At 42.5% G+C, this 17,079-nt stretch overlaps 1 protein-coding gene across 2 annotated transcripts; it reads right to left on the minus strand.

The window, feature by feature from the left end:
• Window positions 1–18: 18 nt before the first annotated feature.
• cramp1 (cramped chromatin regulator homolog 1) lies at window positions 19–16,487 on the minus strand. Of its 2 annotated transcripts, none has more exons than XM_055035304.1 (20): window positions 16,099–16,487; window positions 13,943–14,319; window positions 11,407–11,606; window positions 11,170–11,323; window positions 10,636–10,719; window positions 9,164–9,212; window positions 8,990–9,075; window positions 8,637–8,760; window positions 7,615–7,696; window positions 6,499–7,374; window positions 5,082–5,262; window positions 4,795–4,961; window positions 4,636–4,710; window positions 4,451–4,532; window positions 4,163–4,273; window positions 3,847–4,013; window positions 2,839–3,025; window positions 2,559–2,726; window positions 2,105–2,250; window positions 19–1,889 (listed from the first exon to the last, which is right to left on the minus strand). In XM_055035304.1, exons 2-20 carry the CDS (start codon window positions 14,316–14,318, stop codon window positions 1,776–1,778), a joined length of 3,429 nt encoding a protein of 1,142 aa, XP_054891279.1. In that variant the 5' UTR covers window position 14,319; window positions 16,099–16,487; the 3' UTR covers window positions 19–1,775. The 2 variants fall into 2 exon arrangements, with proteins under 2 accessions (XP_054891279.1, XP_054891278.1); XM_055035303.1 differs by lacking the exon at window positions 16,099–16,487 and adding an exon at window positions 14,709–14,853.
• Between the last annotated feature and the right edge of the window lie 592 nt (window positions 16,488–17,079).

Consider the following 17,079-nt stretch of genomic DNA (forward strand, 5'->3'; position numbering starts at 1 on the left):
CAAGAAACGACAAGCAGATCTTGCATCTCTCTTTATACACTGAATAAAAACAGCTCTTACAAAACTTAAAACAGGTTTATCCTTTTAAGATGACACCTTAATATTAAGTTAAACAGAGGAAAAACACCTTAAGAAATGTTAATAAATAGTCCAAATATAATTTTTTTACATTATGTTACACGGGCGCAGAGAATATTGGAATTAACATTTGTACAAATCCTTCAACAGAAAAAGCGTTCCAGATGAAAATACAAAGCCTGCCTTTTATTCCTTATACATATAGAGAGACTCTAGTGTCACAAATTGAAGCTAATTTTTGAATGTCCTCCACATCGCAGAGCTTCCACAATGTGAAGTCAAAGCCACCGAGGCGCTAAAAAAACGCGACATCTTCAGATTACTTTAGTGGAATGATGATAAAAAGCTGTCCTGCAGTTTGTACTAACGTATGACGCCGCGCAGAAGATATTCGCAAATATAAACCCTGAATGCACCAACTGTAGGCTAACAGCAGGATACATGTTACAAAACACTGCACGGATAAAGAGGAACCTGTTGTCTTAATTAGAGTGACATGATGTCAAAGTACGAACAAGTTCAGAAGCCAATCTTGTTGATTTTAGCAATAGTGTTTTAGTATAATTTAGTAACAGTCAAAGGGGGATTAATCTTCAGGGAGTTGTTTTAATGATGAAAAAGGGGGGAAAAACTTAAATTAAGCAAATAATCTATTATGGGTTTAGTGTTTGAGTCATTACATTCTTCTGTTTGCTTTTATGCTTTTTCAGTTAAGTGTAAACTAAACAGAAACATGGCTGATGGGAGGGAAAAGCACCACAGAACAAGATTCACGGTTAATAATCTCGATAATCCAGGTGCGTTCATATTGGAAAAAGCATTCAAAATCTGCACAATTCATACAAAAATAAAGCGCCAGCTAACGAATGTAAAAAAAAAAAAATTTAAAAGGACTAAAAAAAAAAAAAATTTGCTGAAATTAGTCTTTTCAGCTTCATGCCAACAGCAAACCATCTGACAACCGACACTGCTATTTGAACATTTGGTTGTTTTTTTTGTGATCTGCAAAATACTGACAAAGCAGCTCATCTCAGCTGATTCCAAGCCTGCAAGCTACAAAAATATCACCTAATTAACGAGCTGCCATTCGGTGAGCGGCTGTAAGAAATAAAGCCAGGTTCAGACAGAGCGAGAAAACTCGAACGGATATGACGAACGTGCGAAATGTGGGGCACAACGATGGACGCCGTCGCTGGACTTTGCTACACGTCTACAACTTCATTAGTGCGAGCGCCTCATCGTGCTCAACCTACGACTTACTGCTAGATGTTTGACAGAAAGAAATAAACCACACTTCAGGTTGGGCTCCTGCACATTTTGATGGTCTTCCACATTTTCGGGGATCGATGTAAGAGTAGAAAAACACACGAGACATATGGAGGCGGATGAGACAGACTGGTAGAAATATTTTTGTTCGGATATGGCATAGTATTCTTGTAGAAGACGAGGCTGTGTTTTGTAAACACGGTGATTCATCTAAAGTGTTTATGATTTTAAAGGGTGTTGTTGTTTTTTTTTTTTTCTTTTTCTTTCTTTTTACCTTAAAGAACAGTTCAGAGGAAACCAGAGCTCTGGCTTCTCTGTTATTATTGCACTTATACTCCAGGGCAAGGATGGCTTTGAGGGGGAGGTCAGGCTGTCTCCGCGGCGGTCCGAGGCGGTGGGACAGCCGTGCGTCCTCCAGATGGCTCTGTTCGTCACGGAGGAGGGATGGAGGGCTCGGTGACAGCCAGCTCCTGAGCCAGGTCGTTGAAGCGAGCGATGTAGTCCACGCTGCTCTCGCTCATCATGCAGGCAAGCTGAGTGTCCATCTGCAATACCAACCATAAAAAAAAAAAAGATAAATTAATATTTAGATGGCAAAAAGTGCCTAAAGCCCTGGTTAAATCATCAGTGATGAGTCACATTCACTAACAGTTTACAATACTTCTGCTGGTTGTCACCACCTTTATTCACCCTGAGATGTGAGGAGACGGCTTGAGGAGTAAATGTGGAAATGAGATCAGGAAGATTGTTATTGTTTTACCTCCGTCACGTCAGGAAGGCCACGGGACTGAAAGGAGTCATGGGAGTTGCAGTCCAGGAGACTAGGACCGAGCAAAGCGGTGCCGCTCGAGGGGCCAGAGGGGGTGAGGGTGGTCCGCCTGCTCTTATCAGGGGAAACCATGCTGGCTGGAAGGGAAAAAAGAAAAGTAAAGCAGGGGAGTGAGTCAATATGCAGAGCAGCAAATATGAGGAACAAAAATGTTTTTCTTTCCTTCTTTTGCCATCGCAGCTGAGATTCTGTCATATGTTAAAGTATAAATACCTGAGAGCAAAGAGGTTTTTAAACATCAACTCCAACTATGATTGTTGTTCTGATTTTACACTAAGGTGATTCAGCATGTTAGATTTCTGACCTTGTGGAAACACAACCAGCTTATTAAAAAGGAGTAATTTATCTATGAACTATAAACTATGAGCAGATAAAAAAGGTTTACATAGGAGGCAGCCCAGCGTGGAGTCTGAGGAGTCGCTGGGGTACCACTGGGGGTCGTGGCTGGGCGACGGGATCCAGCCCCTGGACGGGCTGACAGAAGGAGACGAGGCCAACAGCTTGGAGGGGTCACCGTTACCCAGCTTGGCTGGAGAGAGAGCAGCCTCTTCACCTGCAAGAAAACACGATGCCTTTTTATTACCGCATCAACACCAAGGCAAAGGAAAGGGGGGGAAAAAATCATTTTTAAAGAGTCGGCATGTGGGAGTCCGAATGACACGTACCGTAGTTTGTGGAGTTAATGGCGAGCTCGATTATGGAGTCGCTGATGTGCGTTTGGGGCTCGCCGGGGGTGAGGGCCTCTTCAGGGGGGCCGGGCAGAGAGATGTCGAGCAGCGAGGCGACGCTGGGTGGGGAGAGGAGCGAGTCCCCGCTGCCTGCCCCGCCAGGAGACGGAGGCGGCAGACCGTTCTGTGGAAACAATGAGCGTCATCATTCAGCCCCGTGATAAAACACACAAGACGAAACAGCGTTTCTATGGCGGGTCTCAACAGGTTATCTGCTGAACTGTATGAGTGAGTATTTCAAACCCCAGTCAAGGCTGCAATACATTTTTCACGTAAAAAAAACAAACTCCAAAGTGAATTTATAATTTATTATTTGTAAAATACAAAAAAAGAAAACGGCTACAGAAGCAATTTCTAGTCTTCAGGTTGGATGGACTGAGGGATGGACATGTTATCCTAACCACATATATCTAGCACGAGCAAAAAATACTGAAGTTCACAATTAATTAAAAGTTATGATATTTCTACGACGGGTCTCGTTTAAATCCAGAACTTGTATGAAACAGTAAATAAACAATAAACAAAGATCAGGATGAAGGGCACGAAGAGAAGGGAGAAACAAAAGAACGCCTGGATCTAGGAAAGAAGTTAGTGAGATAGGATACAAGGGAAGAGAGACAATCTTCTACATAAAAACCAACATAAAAATTGCTCTAATAAGTACAAAGGAAATGCAGATATTCATCAAGCAAACAACAAGCAGGGATTGAAAGTGTTAAAGATTCTTCATATGTGCAAAATTCTTCAGTTCCATCATTTTAACCCTGAAAAGTATCTATCATGACTTGACATTAACTTATAAACATCTTTACACCCGTCTGCACATTTATTGCATCAGTTCTTTAATGAGATCAACTGGAAGGTGTTGATGAATATCTATGTGTGTGTGTGTGTGTGTGTGTGTGTGTGTGTGTGTGTGTGTGTGTGTGTGTGCTTGCTGCGTACCTCTGGGACGTTTTGCTGGAGGAGCTGGGCGTCTGGTGCAGCATCAACAATGGGTGTTGCTGTGAGGACGGCAGCGTTGACAGCCAGAGAATCCAAGTCCCGGCAGGGGCTGCCTGGGATGATGCCTGCGGACTTTGCTGCCAGGTCGATGGCACCTGAGAGAGCGTCTATCGGGAACACAGAGTGCACCGCATTTCAGCATTAGCATGAGCATATGAGTGGGAACTGAAAGTAGTGTCAAGACTGGGCAATATAATCCCAAAATGGGGGCCGGGGGAGGAAGTCATGAAATAAATTGTTGAATAAAAATTTGTACTGGAGAGCTGGCTGGGTGTTGCTGAGCTGGACGCAGGAGGTGAAGTTTTGGTCATGGGAGGGCGGGGGGTCGGAGCCAGGCGAGTGTTGATTGGCCGGAAGGATCCGGTTCCTGGGGGAGGAAACAGGAAGTGAGCGAGCAAGCACTTAAAGTTGTTGTGGTAAAAGAGGAAATCGAGCCATTTATTTAACTGCGACTTAAAAAATAAGCAGCTTTACCCTATCAACGTCCAAGAACTGGAACTATAATTACAAATATAGATCACTATGAGGAAAAACGTGTCTGTACCTGTGGCGGAGGAGTTGGAGAGAATGGAGAAGGAGCAGACGTGCTGAGGAGTGTCTCCTGTCGTCCTGGGCAGAAGGGTTCGCTGTGAATCATAAAAAATGCACAAAATTAAGATTTTAAGTAACCAATCAGGCTCATTTTTACTGATCTACGCAGAAATATTGAGCTGGTCTTTCCATCAATACCTGAACTACAAGAGGTTTCCGAAACTGTCTATTGCGAGGTTTTCTCTGTCTGGAAAGAAAAAGATCTGACTGCATCTGAAAGAAAGAAGCACCCGGGTCAGCACTGGGCGTAGAGAATGAATGAACGGGATGTCGAAGTGATGCGTCGCTCGCTCTTACGCTGATGGAGTCCAGCTGCTGCCTGAAGGCCAGCTGGGCCTCCTTGTTGGGGGAGAACATCCGGCTGTGCCGCGAGCTGTTGGGGGGCAGCGTGGTGGGAACGGCGAACACGCTGCCCTCGCCGTCGCCAGGCGATCCCAGCAGGGACCGAGGCAGGTTGCGCCCACCTGGGGAGGTGAGGAAATAAAACATTTCGAGTAAGTGTGATTCCAGTCTCCGACAACTTTTACGTTTCTAGTCGGCTCCAGACATAGTTGTCATGTCGGTGCCACAAAAGTCAGAAATACCAGAGGCAGCAGCTGTGTTTGGCGGGTGGGTCCTGGCGCCCCGGACGGACGCCTGCTGCCGCCCGAAGCTGGGGCTGCGGACGCCTGCGACCGGACTCTTCCCTGGAGGCGTTAGCGTCTGGTTCTGCTCATCCGGACCAGCCTTAAGAGGAGACGTGGCGGTGGAGCACACCTCTGGGGCCTGTGGATCAAAAATGCAAATCACTACTAATTTAGGTGTTCTACTCCACACATGTAGTCAGATGTCTGGGAAAACTAAGGCATTTTTATTCACTTTGGCCTTTCATGCACATGGAAACTCAGTTTAATATAACTAAAAACAATTATTTATGAAAACTCTGACTGAAGTGGAGATTTGAGAAAACTATATTTATGTTTCTGTGTGTGCCTTGGAAAATTTAGGGTGCCTGCGACAAACAATGTGTCAAAATATCCACATACTTGTGTTTTATTAACTTTACATTCTAATACTCTCTCAAAAGTAGTTCAACATATACTTATATATATATATATATATATATATATATATATATATATATATATATATATATGTATGTATATATATATATATATATATACATACATATATATATATATATATATATATATATATATATATATATATATATATATATATGTATGTATATATATATATACATACATATATATATATATATATATATATATATATATATATATATATATACATACATATATATATATATATATAATTTTTTTCCCATAGAAATGGCTCTTGGAGCCATGTTTAATTCCTAAGGAAGCGATGGTTGTTTTGAAGCAATCTGATTGGCTGTCATTCTTTAGCTTTGCACTACACTGCACCCTATGGGTTTGGCTGGGTTAAAGCAACGCTCAGGGGCAGATGTATGCAGCTTAATGTGAATGAAAACTTTTCTGAAACCAATCCTGTGTGTACAATATATTTTTTAAACAATGCGGTGAAGATATTAGTGTTTTTAAAGACCTGGCTGCTTGTGGACAAGATATAAGATCATTAACAACATAAACTTTTCTGTTTTTTGTTAAACCTTTAAAATTTTAAGAGTTTTAAGAGTTAGCGCTCCACAATAGCACTAACTCTTATGTTTGTGGTCTTGAAATCCTGAAGCATGAATAAATACTTTGTGATAAAATGAAAGAAATCAATTAATTAAGATTGAGATCGTCATAGTTATGCTCAGTACTTTTACCCTGAACTTTGTTTTTAAGGTTGATACAATTTCCTCCTTTAAATCATTTTACATCCAACCTTTTATCCCTGCATCTGGAGCACCTCGACTCTTTGTTGTTAGTAAGGCCACACACACTTCTGTCTAGAAAACCTCTGATTATCTTTAACCTTAAATATAAACAGGAACTATAATGTATAAAGGTTGTTGCGTGTTTGGGTCCTTACCAGAGGTTTAGGGTTGATCTCGGTGGAAACCAGCTTCAGCAGGCAGCGTAGAACCCTGTGTGTCCTGTTGGGTTTGGGCGTCTCTGGAGCTTGCCCGTTCTCCTGGTTGCTGGAAGGAACTGCGGCTGGTTGCCACTCGTATTCCAGCTGCAGCTTCCCTGGCTTCCCAAACATCAGATAGAGCTCAGCCAGAGTGACGTTCTCGGCGTCGCGGGCGCTCCAGCCCTCCTCTCTGATCTGTTCCACGCTGCGTTCTTTAGCCGGCGGTGCGGCACCCTGCGACGCGTTCTCCTCTGAGCCGGTCGCCGCAAGTTTCGCTGACGGAGCCTGGGTTAAATCTGAAGAAGAGCCGCCCGGCTGCTGCTCCTCTTTGCACTGCTCTGATTGGGTTTCTGCACCGCCGTTGACCTCCAGGCCTGTCTCTGTAGAACCTGTCCCATTGCCTTCTTCTGTCTGCTGACAGGAAACAGAAACAGGCAGAGGTTTCTTCTCCTCTACCTTTCCGGAACCGTCTGGAGATGGTTCGGGGTTGGGGGGCTCAGTCCGGCGGCCGTCAGCTTGGACGGCTGCGAAAGCGTTGGCAGTGGCAGTAGTGGAACCTCCCCGTCCCGATTTGCTGCCACCCCGCGGAGGCGGAGCACTTTGGATGCCCAGGATCTGGACCGCCGGCAGCTCCTTAGCATTGGGCCGGCTCTTGCCGCTCTCTAACCAATGAACGGTGCAAGAGGCCTTGGAGTGGACCACCCGAGCCACGCCAGGCAGCGTGGTCAGGGTGCTGCTCTCGGCAGGGAACAGATTGAGCTCCTGTTGATGAGCTTTACTGGGGGAGTCCAGGCTGCTGCCCTCGAGAGCCTCCCTCTCCATGAGGCTCTTCAGCTGGAGAATCGGCGTTAAGGACAACAAACGGCACCGCAGATTAACCCTCTCCAGGCAGGGGTTGCAGATTTGCAACAACTTAAACAGTCTTTTCAAGTAATTTGAGCCTGAGAGGGTTAAAAACCCACTCTGAGATCTTTACCACTTTGAGGCAAAGCCGCTACGGTGGAAGCGGGTTTTTCATGAACAGCCTCCAAAATGGAGTGCAAACAGTGACACACGATGTGTTTTCTAGGATACAATTCGCTGGTCTTGGTACGCCCACTTCTGTTTCAGATACTCGATGAGGCAGGAGACTTTCCTGTGGAGCTCCACCACCATCCTGCGTTGTAAAAGACAAAACAAAACATTTAGCTGCTGATTTTCAAGTTGATGCGATAAAGAATGCCTCTTTTACATAGATTTTACTCATGTGACGCAGTCGATCCCAAAGTCATTCATACCTCTGGCAGATTTATGTTTCAACTTATTTTCATTAAACCAAGTTTCTTTTTGATCTATCAATTGTATTTACATTTACTAATAATTATTAATAATATGTTATTAGTAATTTTACCAAACACAAGTAAGCAGCATTCAGTTTCTATGACCCACAAATCTGGATAAACTTTCAACAAACTGCAAACATCCTGAAACACTGAGTTCCTTTAAAAACCCACCTGTTTAGAGTCGCCTTTGATTAGTAGTAATTAATTGACATATTTAATGAAAACATAATATTTAAAATTGGAATATTACATCAGAATTAACAGAAAAAAGAAAATATCCATTCATGTGCAACTAATCTATATAATGTGTCTCAAGTAAACCATAAAGTTCCAAAAATAAATAGGTTTTTCAATAATATTGAAATTTATTGAATGGGTTGGAATAATTGTAGAAAAATTTTTCTATTAAATCATTAAACAACAGGGGAAACATGCCTATGATTCCTGTACACAACAGAGTTGAGTATTACTGTAACCTCAGAAGCTACAGCTGCAGACAGGGAACATCTGAAAAGCTAGAAAATACTCAAACAGGAAATCAAACCGCTTCCTTTTCAAAAAAAAAAAACAAAAAAAAACAAAAAGGTGATGAATCACTGAACTTCGCAGCTGGAAAATTTAAACAGAAACGTCTAAGTAAACGACACAAGTCGTGTTCCCTTCTTCTCATTACAATATGCAGAAATGAGAATTAAATAGTAGTGGTATGTTACTCTAGATGTAACATATTGATTTCTCTCAACTTTAGGATAATATGTATTTTTAACATCTTACCTGAGGCGGGGATTGTAGGCTAAGCTCTGAACACGGGCCCAGGAGTGATTACTGCGAGGTTGGAGCTCCACTGCCACCTTCAGAGGGAGACGAACCGGCTTCTGATCTTCTTCATCACTCACCCCTGCAGAAACAGGACCGAGTGGCAGAAACAAACACAACTTTTTATCCACGTGGAGAATGAGAGCGGCCAGACAATCACTAGTATTTCATCCACCTGGTGTAGAAAGTGTAGTGGAAGTTCTGTTTTTATTTTTCATTTTGAAGTGATTGTTATAAGTATGCTTATAAACCACCTTTTGTTGACGTTTATCCATTTTGCGGCGCACATGTTTGCCGTTTGCAATGCTCACCGTCTGGATCGCAGAGTTTCTTCAGTGCGCGACACATGGGGGCTTTGATTCTGAGGTTTCTCCCTTTGGAACGCACGGTGGTGGCTCTACATAAAACAGAAGTTTTGTTGTTTTGTTTTGTTTGTTTGTAAAAGTTAATTTAACTACTTGTCAGTTGTTTTGATGAATCCTTACCCCTGCTGGATGAGTTCATTCAGCTTTGCCACGTTCTTCTCATCCATCACTGTCAAAATGCAAAACAGTAAACCAGAGCTAGTTATGTCATCGTCCCAGAGGTGTGGTAGTCCCCCATGACAAATTTAACCCCAGCCTAATGAATCTAACACAGATCTCCTGATTTTTTTGGGATTTTATGTGATAGACCAACACAATGTAGAGCATAATTTTATGTAATCATCCTTAGTTGTTCAGAAAACTTGAGCGTGTTTCCTGACTAAGTCCTAAAGACACTGGTGACGCTGTTGCTTTTCCAGTAACTCTGGTTCGTCATCATTTTCTATAGCAGTGCATTGACAAGTAAGAGCTTCTGTCTAAGAACTTTTAGGTTGTTTTACACAGCAGAAATATGCGATCCAAAAATGACCTCCCAGAATCCTATTGGCTATACTTCCATAAGTGGTTTTAAATCAGATACGTACGCGAATGTTTTCAAAAGCTTGATCCAACTTTTGCCTTAGTGACATCTAAAATTAAATTATGAAAGAAGTCAGTGTCACTGACTCTTCTTGACTACGAAGCCAACCAGACTTTCCTACAGAAGTTGCAGTCAAGGCTCCACAAAAGGCGTTTGCTATGAGTTGTGGTTCCTTTTTATTAGCTTCCTTCATTTTCTGATGATTTTGTGGCCAAACAGTCAGCTCTGAATAAAACTGACAGCTTCTTCTGTACTTTTATTTCTGTGAACAGTGTGCTGCTGTGCAACATTCTTTTTTTGTGCATGCAAGTTGCTTTGGATTCATAATCTGTAAACACAAAAGTCTGATTGCAGTCACATCATTCAGTAGTAGCATGAAGAAATATGCAAAAAGAAAAAGCCAGATTTTTGCAAAAAATTGGAATTGCGCGGATGACCTGCTGTGTGATTGTAAGGTTTGCGCTTTATGTCGCTAGCCAGGGCCTGTTGGCCGTCTAAACCACCAAAGTAAGATAAAAGGATATTTTTACCACTGTTCCCCCCCCAGTCTGGAACTTTCTACCCTTTAATATCGTTAGATCCTGATCTGTTTCAAAAAGAAACCTAAAATTGATTTTTTTTATGTTGCTTAGTTATGCTTTTTATTTGGTCTGTTAAAGGAATTACTTCTTGTTTCTCTGATTAGTACTATCCTTGGTTTGCAGTACTTCCACACTCTTTCCACACTGCTAGATTGAAACTGAGACAAATTTAGGCGAAATCTATTTATTAATTAGGCGCCTGCTAAAAGCGATAGCTTGCAGCAGATTTTATTCAGGAGTATCGTAGTATGGGGGCCGGCGGTAGATACAGATGTTATCGTCTCCTTTTCCTTCCACCTCAAACTCAGGTGCTTCTTTGTGTTGGTCTATCACATGATCAATCAAAATTGACTAAAGTCAACGTGAAACAGCTGAAGAGTTGCAGATACTTTTTGCAAGCAGCTGTAACACGAGGAACGGTTTCCACTTACGTCCTCCGACTTTTTTGCGCAGCTCAGCGTAGCAGATGAGGCCGTACAGCTCTTGGGACGATTTTTTCAAAACACGGGAGTAAACTGAAAACAAAAACAGGGTACACATGTCACATGTGTGATGCGACTGGGACTGCGTATGCTACGCAGAGATAACCCAGCCATAACACAGAGAGGACGTGACTTCAGCCTTATCTCCTAAACCTCTTTATCTTGTGCTTAAAGGGAAGTCTTCCCAAAGACAATATATGACATACAGAAGATGTTAAATAGATTCATGTTTAATTTATGTGCTGTAAAATGTCTCATTAAAATAAAATGCATGTTCCTCATTCATAAACATTGAGGACCCCCACACCCCTAAGCAGAAACCAGGAAACTTGATCTCGCCCTTGTTCTCCTGCTGAATGTAACAACATTGCGTCAAAGTGACAAACAGCTCCAATTGGATGGCTCCGGCAGCCATAACAGACTGCCGGGGCAGCCTGTGTCAGATCCAGCGTTTGTGGATGAAAGTGAGAAAAGGAATCTCACCGTTGGCAAAGTCGATGTGTTTGGAGATCTTGTGCCAGGTGCGGTAGTAAAAATGGCGGACCTGCTCTTTGTTCTTCACCATGTTGGCCGGCTTTCCCCTCTTTTTGTACTTCATCGCAATGTTGTTCTGGATTGCCTCGAAATCCTTCCCGTGCTGCAGGACAGGAAGAGTGACGATGGCTATCAAACGGAAATCACATGTGGGATTTACAAAGTCCTCTTGGTGCGAGTTCTCACCTCATAGAGCCCCTCGAAGAAGCTGTTTTTGTCCTCCGCGCTCCACGACTCCCATTGCCGACGGGCTCTCTTCTGGTTCCCACCTTGCTCCTCTTTCTCAGTAGAGCCCTGTCCCCCCTTAGGCGTCTTGGAAACGCCTCCTGTGGAGCTGGCCACAGATTGTCCCACTGTCCCGTGGGAAGAGGAACCATTTTCTGCCCCTGTGATGCACAGAAACAGAGAGGAACTCAATTTGATCTGCACAAAAGTACAGATCACATTAAAAACGCCAGAATATTGAGGTTAACCTGCCTGTCTGACTTTTAAAGCATAAAACCAACTATTTTCACGACAAGGGTGATTTGGAGGATGTAAAAATGAATGCCCACTAAGCCGCAGACTGTCATTGCAGCGTCCAACCTGCAGAGCTTCACATCTCCATGGTTGAGCTCTGGCAAGCAGGCAGGAAAAGCAATCAATCCCCTCCGCCAGGCCTGTAGTGAACTGGTCCAAAAGCAACCGTGTGGTGGGCTCCACTGGCCAAATTTTTACCCAAGCACATTGCCAGGTGCCATTAAAGTACGCACTATCTCAGTTCAGGTTTCAGAACTGTGACGTTACGCAAACTAGATTTCAGGCAGAAAAGGGTGTTCTTTTCCTAAAGCGAATCCGTTTGAATGCAAGCAGGCAGCGGCTTAAAATAGCTCCCTTCAAAAACAGATGTGCACAACTAGATTAATAAGAGTTATTATGGCTGAAATGTCATACAAATGCGTGAAAGAAAATAGCAGCCTTTTTTCCTCAACCAACAGTAAGTGGAAGAAAGCCATCAGTCAAACTTGTTAAAGCAGACCAATTCTTCTCACTCGAAACATTTAATTCAGTTTAATCTAAGGGGCCAACACTTTTAGGGCAGCTTTTAAAAAGAAAAATATGACCAGAGCCAAAACAAACCTGCCTTTTTCTGAACTATTTCCTAGACGGCAGCAGCTCAGGGCCAGGATCTCAAATGCACAGAAGCTGGATTTTCCTGCACATATTTACTCTGAACTAGTGACAAAAATGGTCTTTATTGGCACAAATCAAAGTGCTAAAATCTGCCTTTAGTTAGCATGAGGAAGGAAGCCTGATAAATAACTATTAGCAATCTGATCCAAACAGAAACCCTTAAGTTTGTTTCAGAAAGTAGCCAAAACTTGGCTGTCCTTAAAAAAATAAATAAATAAAATAAAAAGACTCCATTTTGTTCAATGATCAACCAAAGTGTTCAATCAATATTTCATGTATAATGCATTCAATTTCAACATGCCAAACAATACATTTGCACAGATGGATTGATTTTTATTGTCCTAAGTGAAGGAGATACTAAAACTCAGGGACAGTGTCGATAAAAAAACAAAACAAAAAAAATTTAAAAACACGAGTGCGGGAAATGTGAATTAATGATAAGAAATGCAATATTGTCCAAAATGCTGTTCAGCCCAGCATTACTACATCACTGCATCGAATTTCACCAGTGTTACTGGCAGCAGTGATGGGCGGACTGATTAAATCATTCACAAAGCCATAAAAGTATCCACACTAAAAACACACTTCATTGCTGACGCTTTCTGTTGACCTGCGTGAAACACAAACACAACTGGCAACACCAAATCAGAAACATGGACTGCTGCGACAGGCTGAGTCAGTGGATCAAAAGTGGATGTGATGTTTCCACGAAAATGTAATTATCTTTTCTAAAATCGCTGAAAAGCAAAAGTGCTTTTTTTTTAACACTGGCATTTGTACCAACACACGAGGTGAAAACCATGTGCTTGATTAGTCAGCCACCTCATTTGAATCCAGGAGGAAGGTGGGAGACAACAGAACCAGCCATGCAGATGAGCTGAAGGTCGCTGCTAAAGCGACCCGGGCTTCCTCAACTCTTTGGCAGAACCACAGGTTGATGAAATTCATGCAGTAATTCATGCTAAATAAAAAAACACACAAAAAAGACAGTGGCGAGCAAGCACTGCGTACACGGATACACTCTTCAGTTGGCTAAAATTTCTTCACAAGAAAGATTATGTAATGTTCTACTTTTAAGATAAACCCTATTTTTTACTAAATAAACATGCATCAAAGATGTAAATTCAATTACCGCCATAAAATAGTCTGATTTATTTAGCTGTACTTTTCTTTTCATGTTGATGCAAAAAACAAAATGAAACTAAAAATATATGGTTTCTCCAGCTCCATGGAGGTGTGTTGATGCGTTGTTGCCAGTTCCTGGGTAAGTGTGACTGTATCGAGGAACAACCTGATAGAAATGTAAGTTCTGGTCTCTCCTCCTTTTAATAGAATGATGTTGTAACTTCAGCTGGAGCTGCCAGAAGTGCACCCAGAGTCAAACCCTGCAAGTGTGTCTCGGGCTTAAAACAGCAACAAAAGCACTCTCAGCTTGAGACATCAAAGACAAACAAACAACACACACTGTGACACGACTGAAAGTGGGAGCAGACCACCTGCTAATCCAGCCTCTGCCCACGTTTTCATTTGGGCTGATCAGCCTCTGTACCTTTCGATTTTGCCCCGCCGTGTCCATTGATGGTGGATCCGATTGAATCCTTCCGTATCCGTTTGCTGGGAGGTCGGACGCTCGATCGCAGAAAATGATGCTGGTCGTGACACGGAGGGGTGGATTCCGCGGAGCTCTGGGGCTGCGGGTTCGAAGCCGCTCCGGTCCGGTTCGGCAGGGATCCGGGGAGGACCGGGGCCGGACCGGGGCTGGGACCCGTGGCTGATGGATTAAGAATTTCCACTCGCTCCTCTCCCTTTGTACTGCGCTCGTCGCTCGCCTGCTCTCCGCTCTCCTCCTCGCCGCAGCCTTCGAGCTTTCTGGTCGGATTCGGCTTCCCATCGACGCCGATCGCCTCCCTGGAGCCCAGTGTCATGCTGCCAGGGACACATTCAGAGGGAAATCGTTCAATTAGGAGCGACGCGTTGGGCAAAATTAACTTCTAAAGACGACGGTCACTGTCTCTCAACATGGCCGCCGCTGTTTGTTTCAAATCCCCTCTTCAAGTCCCGTCAAAACAACGCCAAAATGTAGAAATTAACCAAACTGAAATGCAGCGAAATCAACAACGGAAGCTGTTCGGCGACTGGCGCGGGTGTTTTACCGAGAATCCCTCGTCTTAAACATGCAATAATATCGCAATAAATCAAACTAAATCCCAAACGCGAGCGCTTTTCAGTTTAGCGCCCTGCAGAAACGACGACGAGAGGATCCGCTCGCTGCGTTCGACCTCTAAATAAAGTGTTGATTTCAACCCCGTTTTTACCCATTTTCGAGGTCTTCGGAGGCGGAGCACGTCTTCTTCCTCTTCACCATGAGTCCGACCGCTTTGCTTGGCAATTACCGATCAAATTGAGCATAATAAAGCCGAAAGCGATCCCTCTGCTCGCCTGCCCTCTCCTTGCTCCTGCTTCGACTGAGCTGAACTGTGCGCAGTTCAACTGTTTTCAATCGGCAACAACATTAACTCAACGAGCTTTTCCCTTGCGATGATGAATGCAAATAATAACGATAATAATAATGAAAAAAAAAACATTTCAAATTTAATAGACGCATCTTCAGACGTGGATGAGCAATTTCCAAAAGCTTTCAGTCAGCCGAGCCCGTTTAAAACAAGTATACATAGTTACACCAACAGGACTGCATGGAGACTTGACAATACGTCACAATCGCCTACAGAAATTATATCAGCAATGCAAAGTATTTTTATTGCACACATTTTAGCTGCGGTGCTTAAATTTACTCCTTAGTGTCGCCCTACTTATTATATGTGATGCGTTCCTCAAACGGACGCCAATCAATCTTTGTGATCACAAATGAAACATTAAGTCCAAACGTTTTACTCTTGGATGACAGTGTAATGATAAGGTCTCTCATTCTGTGTAATCTTCTGCAATCCTGCCATACAACTGTGCTATATTACCCCCAAGTCGTGCAGTACAAAATTGCAGTAAAAGAAATAGAAACAAATGAATACATACATATTTTAAAAATGAAATATGCCTTGTCTGAAAATGAAGAGGCTGCACATTCTCTGTAAGGTGACGTAAAATCTTTAAACCCCTCCATGTGTCCCACCTTACAGCTCTCTCTGCGGTTGATCAGGTATGAAAGGGTCAAGAACTGTTTTTATATTTCTTTTATATAAATTTATGACGCAATATCTTCCTGTATTTTTGACAGTTGCAACAGAGGCAGAGTTGTGCGCCAATAATTGCGCGTCTCGCCTCTTTTAAACCTTATTAGAAAGGCAGTCGCATGTCAGCAAAAACACTTACACAAAGAAAGCGAACAAAGTTAAAAACATTTTTCATTCTTGACATGCAACTATTCAAAGAGCTTTGAGCTTCTCGGATGCTCTCAATAGATTAGCTTTTGTCATAAAATGCTAATAACACACAGAAGAATGACGGTTTTGGAATAACTAGCTGTGTCCATAAATTGCTCTTTAAATGGGCATTGAAAAACATTTAGAAAAGAACTCTTAACATGCATAAGGTGCTACCTAGCATAGCTGCTAATGCTGCTAGGTTAGCTAACGTTAACGCCAAGTCGTTGAAACTCGCTAAAATGTCGCTAAACCGCATAACTAAAAAAATACAGTTTTAAAAACTAGATCCCAGTCCCTGCCCAGCGCAGCTGAGTTGAAGTATTACCTGAAGTTGAAGCTTCCCAATGGTATTCCTAACCGAGAAGGAGGCTTGCATTGCTAACCGTCTGCAACCTGGCGCCGATGACAGCTCCCGGGGAGTCCCGCCTACTACAACTCAAAACAAAAGCCGTGATTGGTCCACTGTTTAGGAGGGGGGCGGTTTGAAAGCTAACTGACGGCGAGATCCGCCAACCGTTGCTGAGAGAAGACTCACAAAGAACCAATTGTGTTTTTCTTCCTGTCATGCCCCGTGAATTGTCCGTTCAGAAACTTTGAAGATCAAAAGCAGTTTTTACTCTTTTGATTAAAAACGTGTTGTATCCCAACATTTTATTGAATAAACCGCAACAAAAAAAATGTTTTTCTTCCAGAATTAGTTTCTCCGAAATTGACTTTTGACCACCAAAAATTCAACGGGTGGAATCTGGAGGATATGTTTGAATTTTTTATCGGCGTATCCCAAAAAACGCAGACGAAAGAGTATTGGATTCTCCGTAAGGGTTCGGATTGTACGTAATCGTCGCCGCCATATTGTGAGTGTCATATTTTAGCCTGTTCAGTTTAAAGGATTTTAAGTAAAACTGTTTTATTGTCTGATCTGTTGTTACAGTGTGAGATTTTTTAAAATATTAGCTGAATAAATTATAAAATACATCATTTAAACATAAATTCTAAGGTGGTTATTTTGTAGAAAAGTTTCTATTTAATCATGTTTACGTGCCTAAGATCTCTGTGGTTTAGAAGAATTCATTGAAGCACAGATGATTATGTCATGACTTTAAAAGTTTCTCACAGGTCAGTCTGCTACTTTTCAATGTCACAGAGGAATACTTGTGAATGTATTTTAAGGCAGCTCAGCAAACGTGCTGGTTCTTGAGCGATATTGTCTAAAAATAAGAAAAATAAAATAGCTAACATTTCAATAATACCTCTAATTTTTAAAAGTATTTTATGACTATGTGTCAGACTCAAATTAATGTAAGTT

Source organism: Poeciliopsis prolifica, unplaced genomic scaffold (assembly GCF_027474105.1).
Source record: "Poeciliopsis prolifica strain line A6 unplaced genomic scaffold, Auburn_PproV2 SCAFFOLD010, whole genome shotgun sequence".
In the NCBI taxonomy this organism is placed as follows: domain Eukaryota; kingdom Metazoa; phylum Chordata; class Actinopteri; order Cyprinodontiformes; family Poeciliidae; genus Poeciliopsis; species Poeciliopsis prolifica.

Bases quoted from the DNA above. Each gene is read 5' to 3' on its own strand.
- cramp1 (XM_055035303.1), bottom strand. From the start codon at position 14,758: ATGGTGAAGAGGAAGAAGACGTGCTCCGCCTCCGAAGACCTCGAAAAT. The intron at 11,324-11,406 runs GTGAGAACTCGC...CCTGTCCTGCAG, and splicing joins TCTTCGAGGGGCTCTATGAG to CACGGGAAGGATTTCGAGGC. The intron at 7,375-7,614 runs GTATCCTAGAAA...CCGATTCTCCAG, and splicing joins CGTACCAAGACCAGCGAATT to CTGAAGAGCCTCATGGAGAG.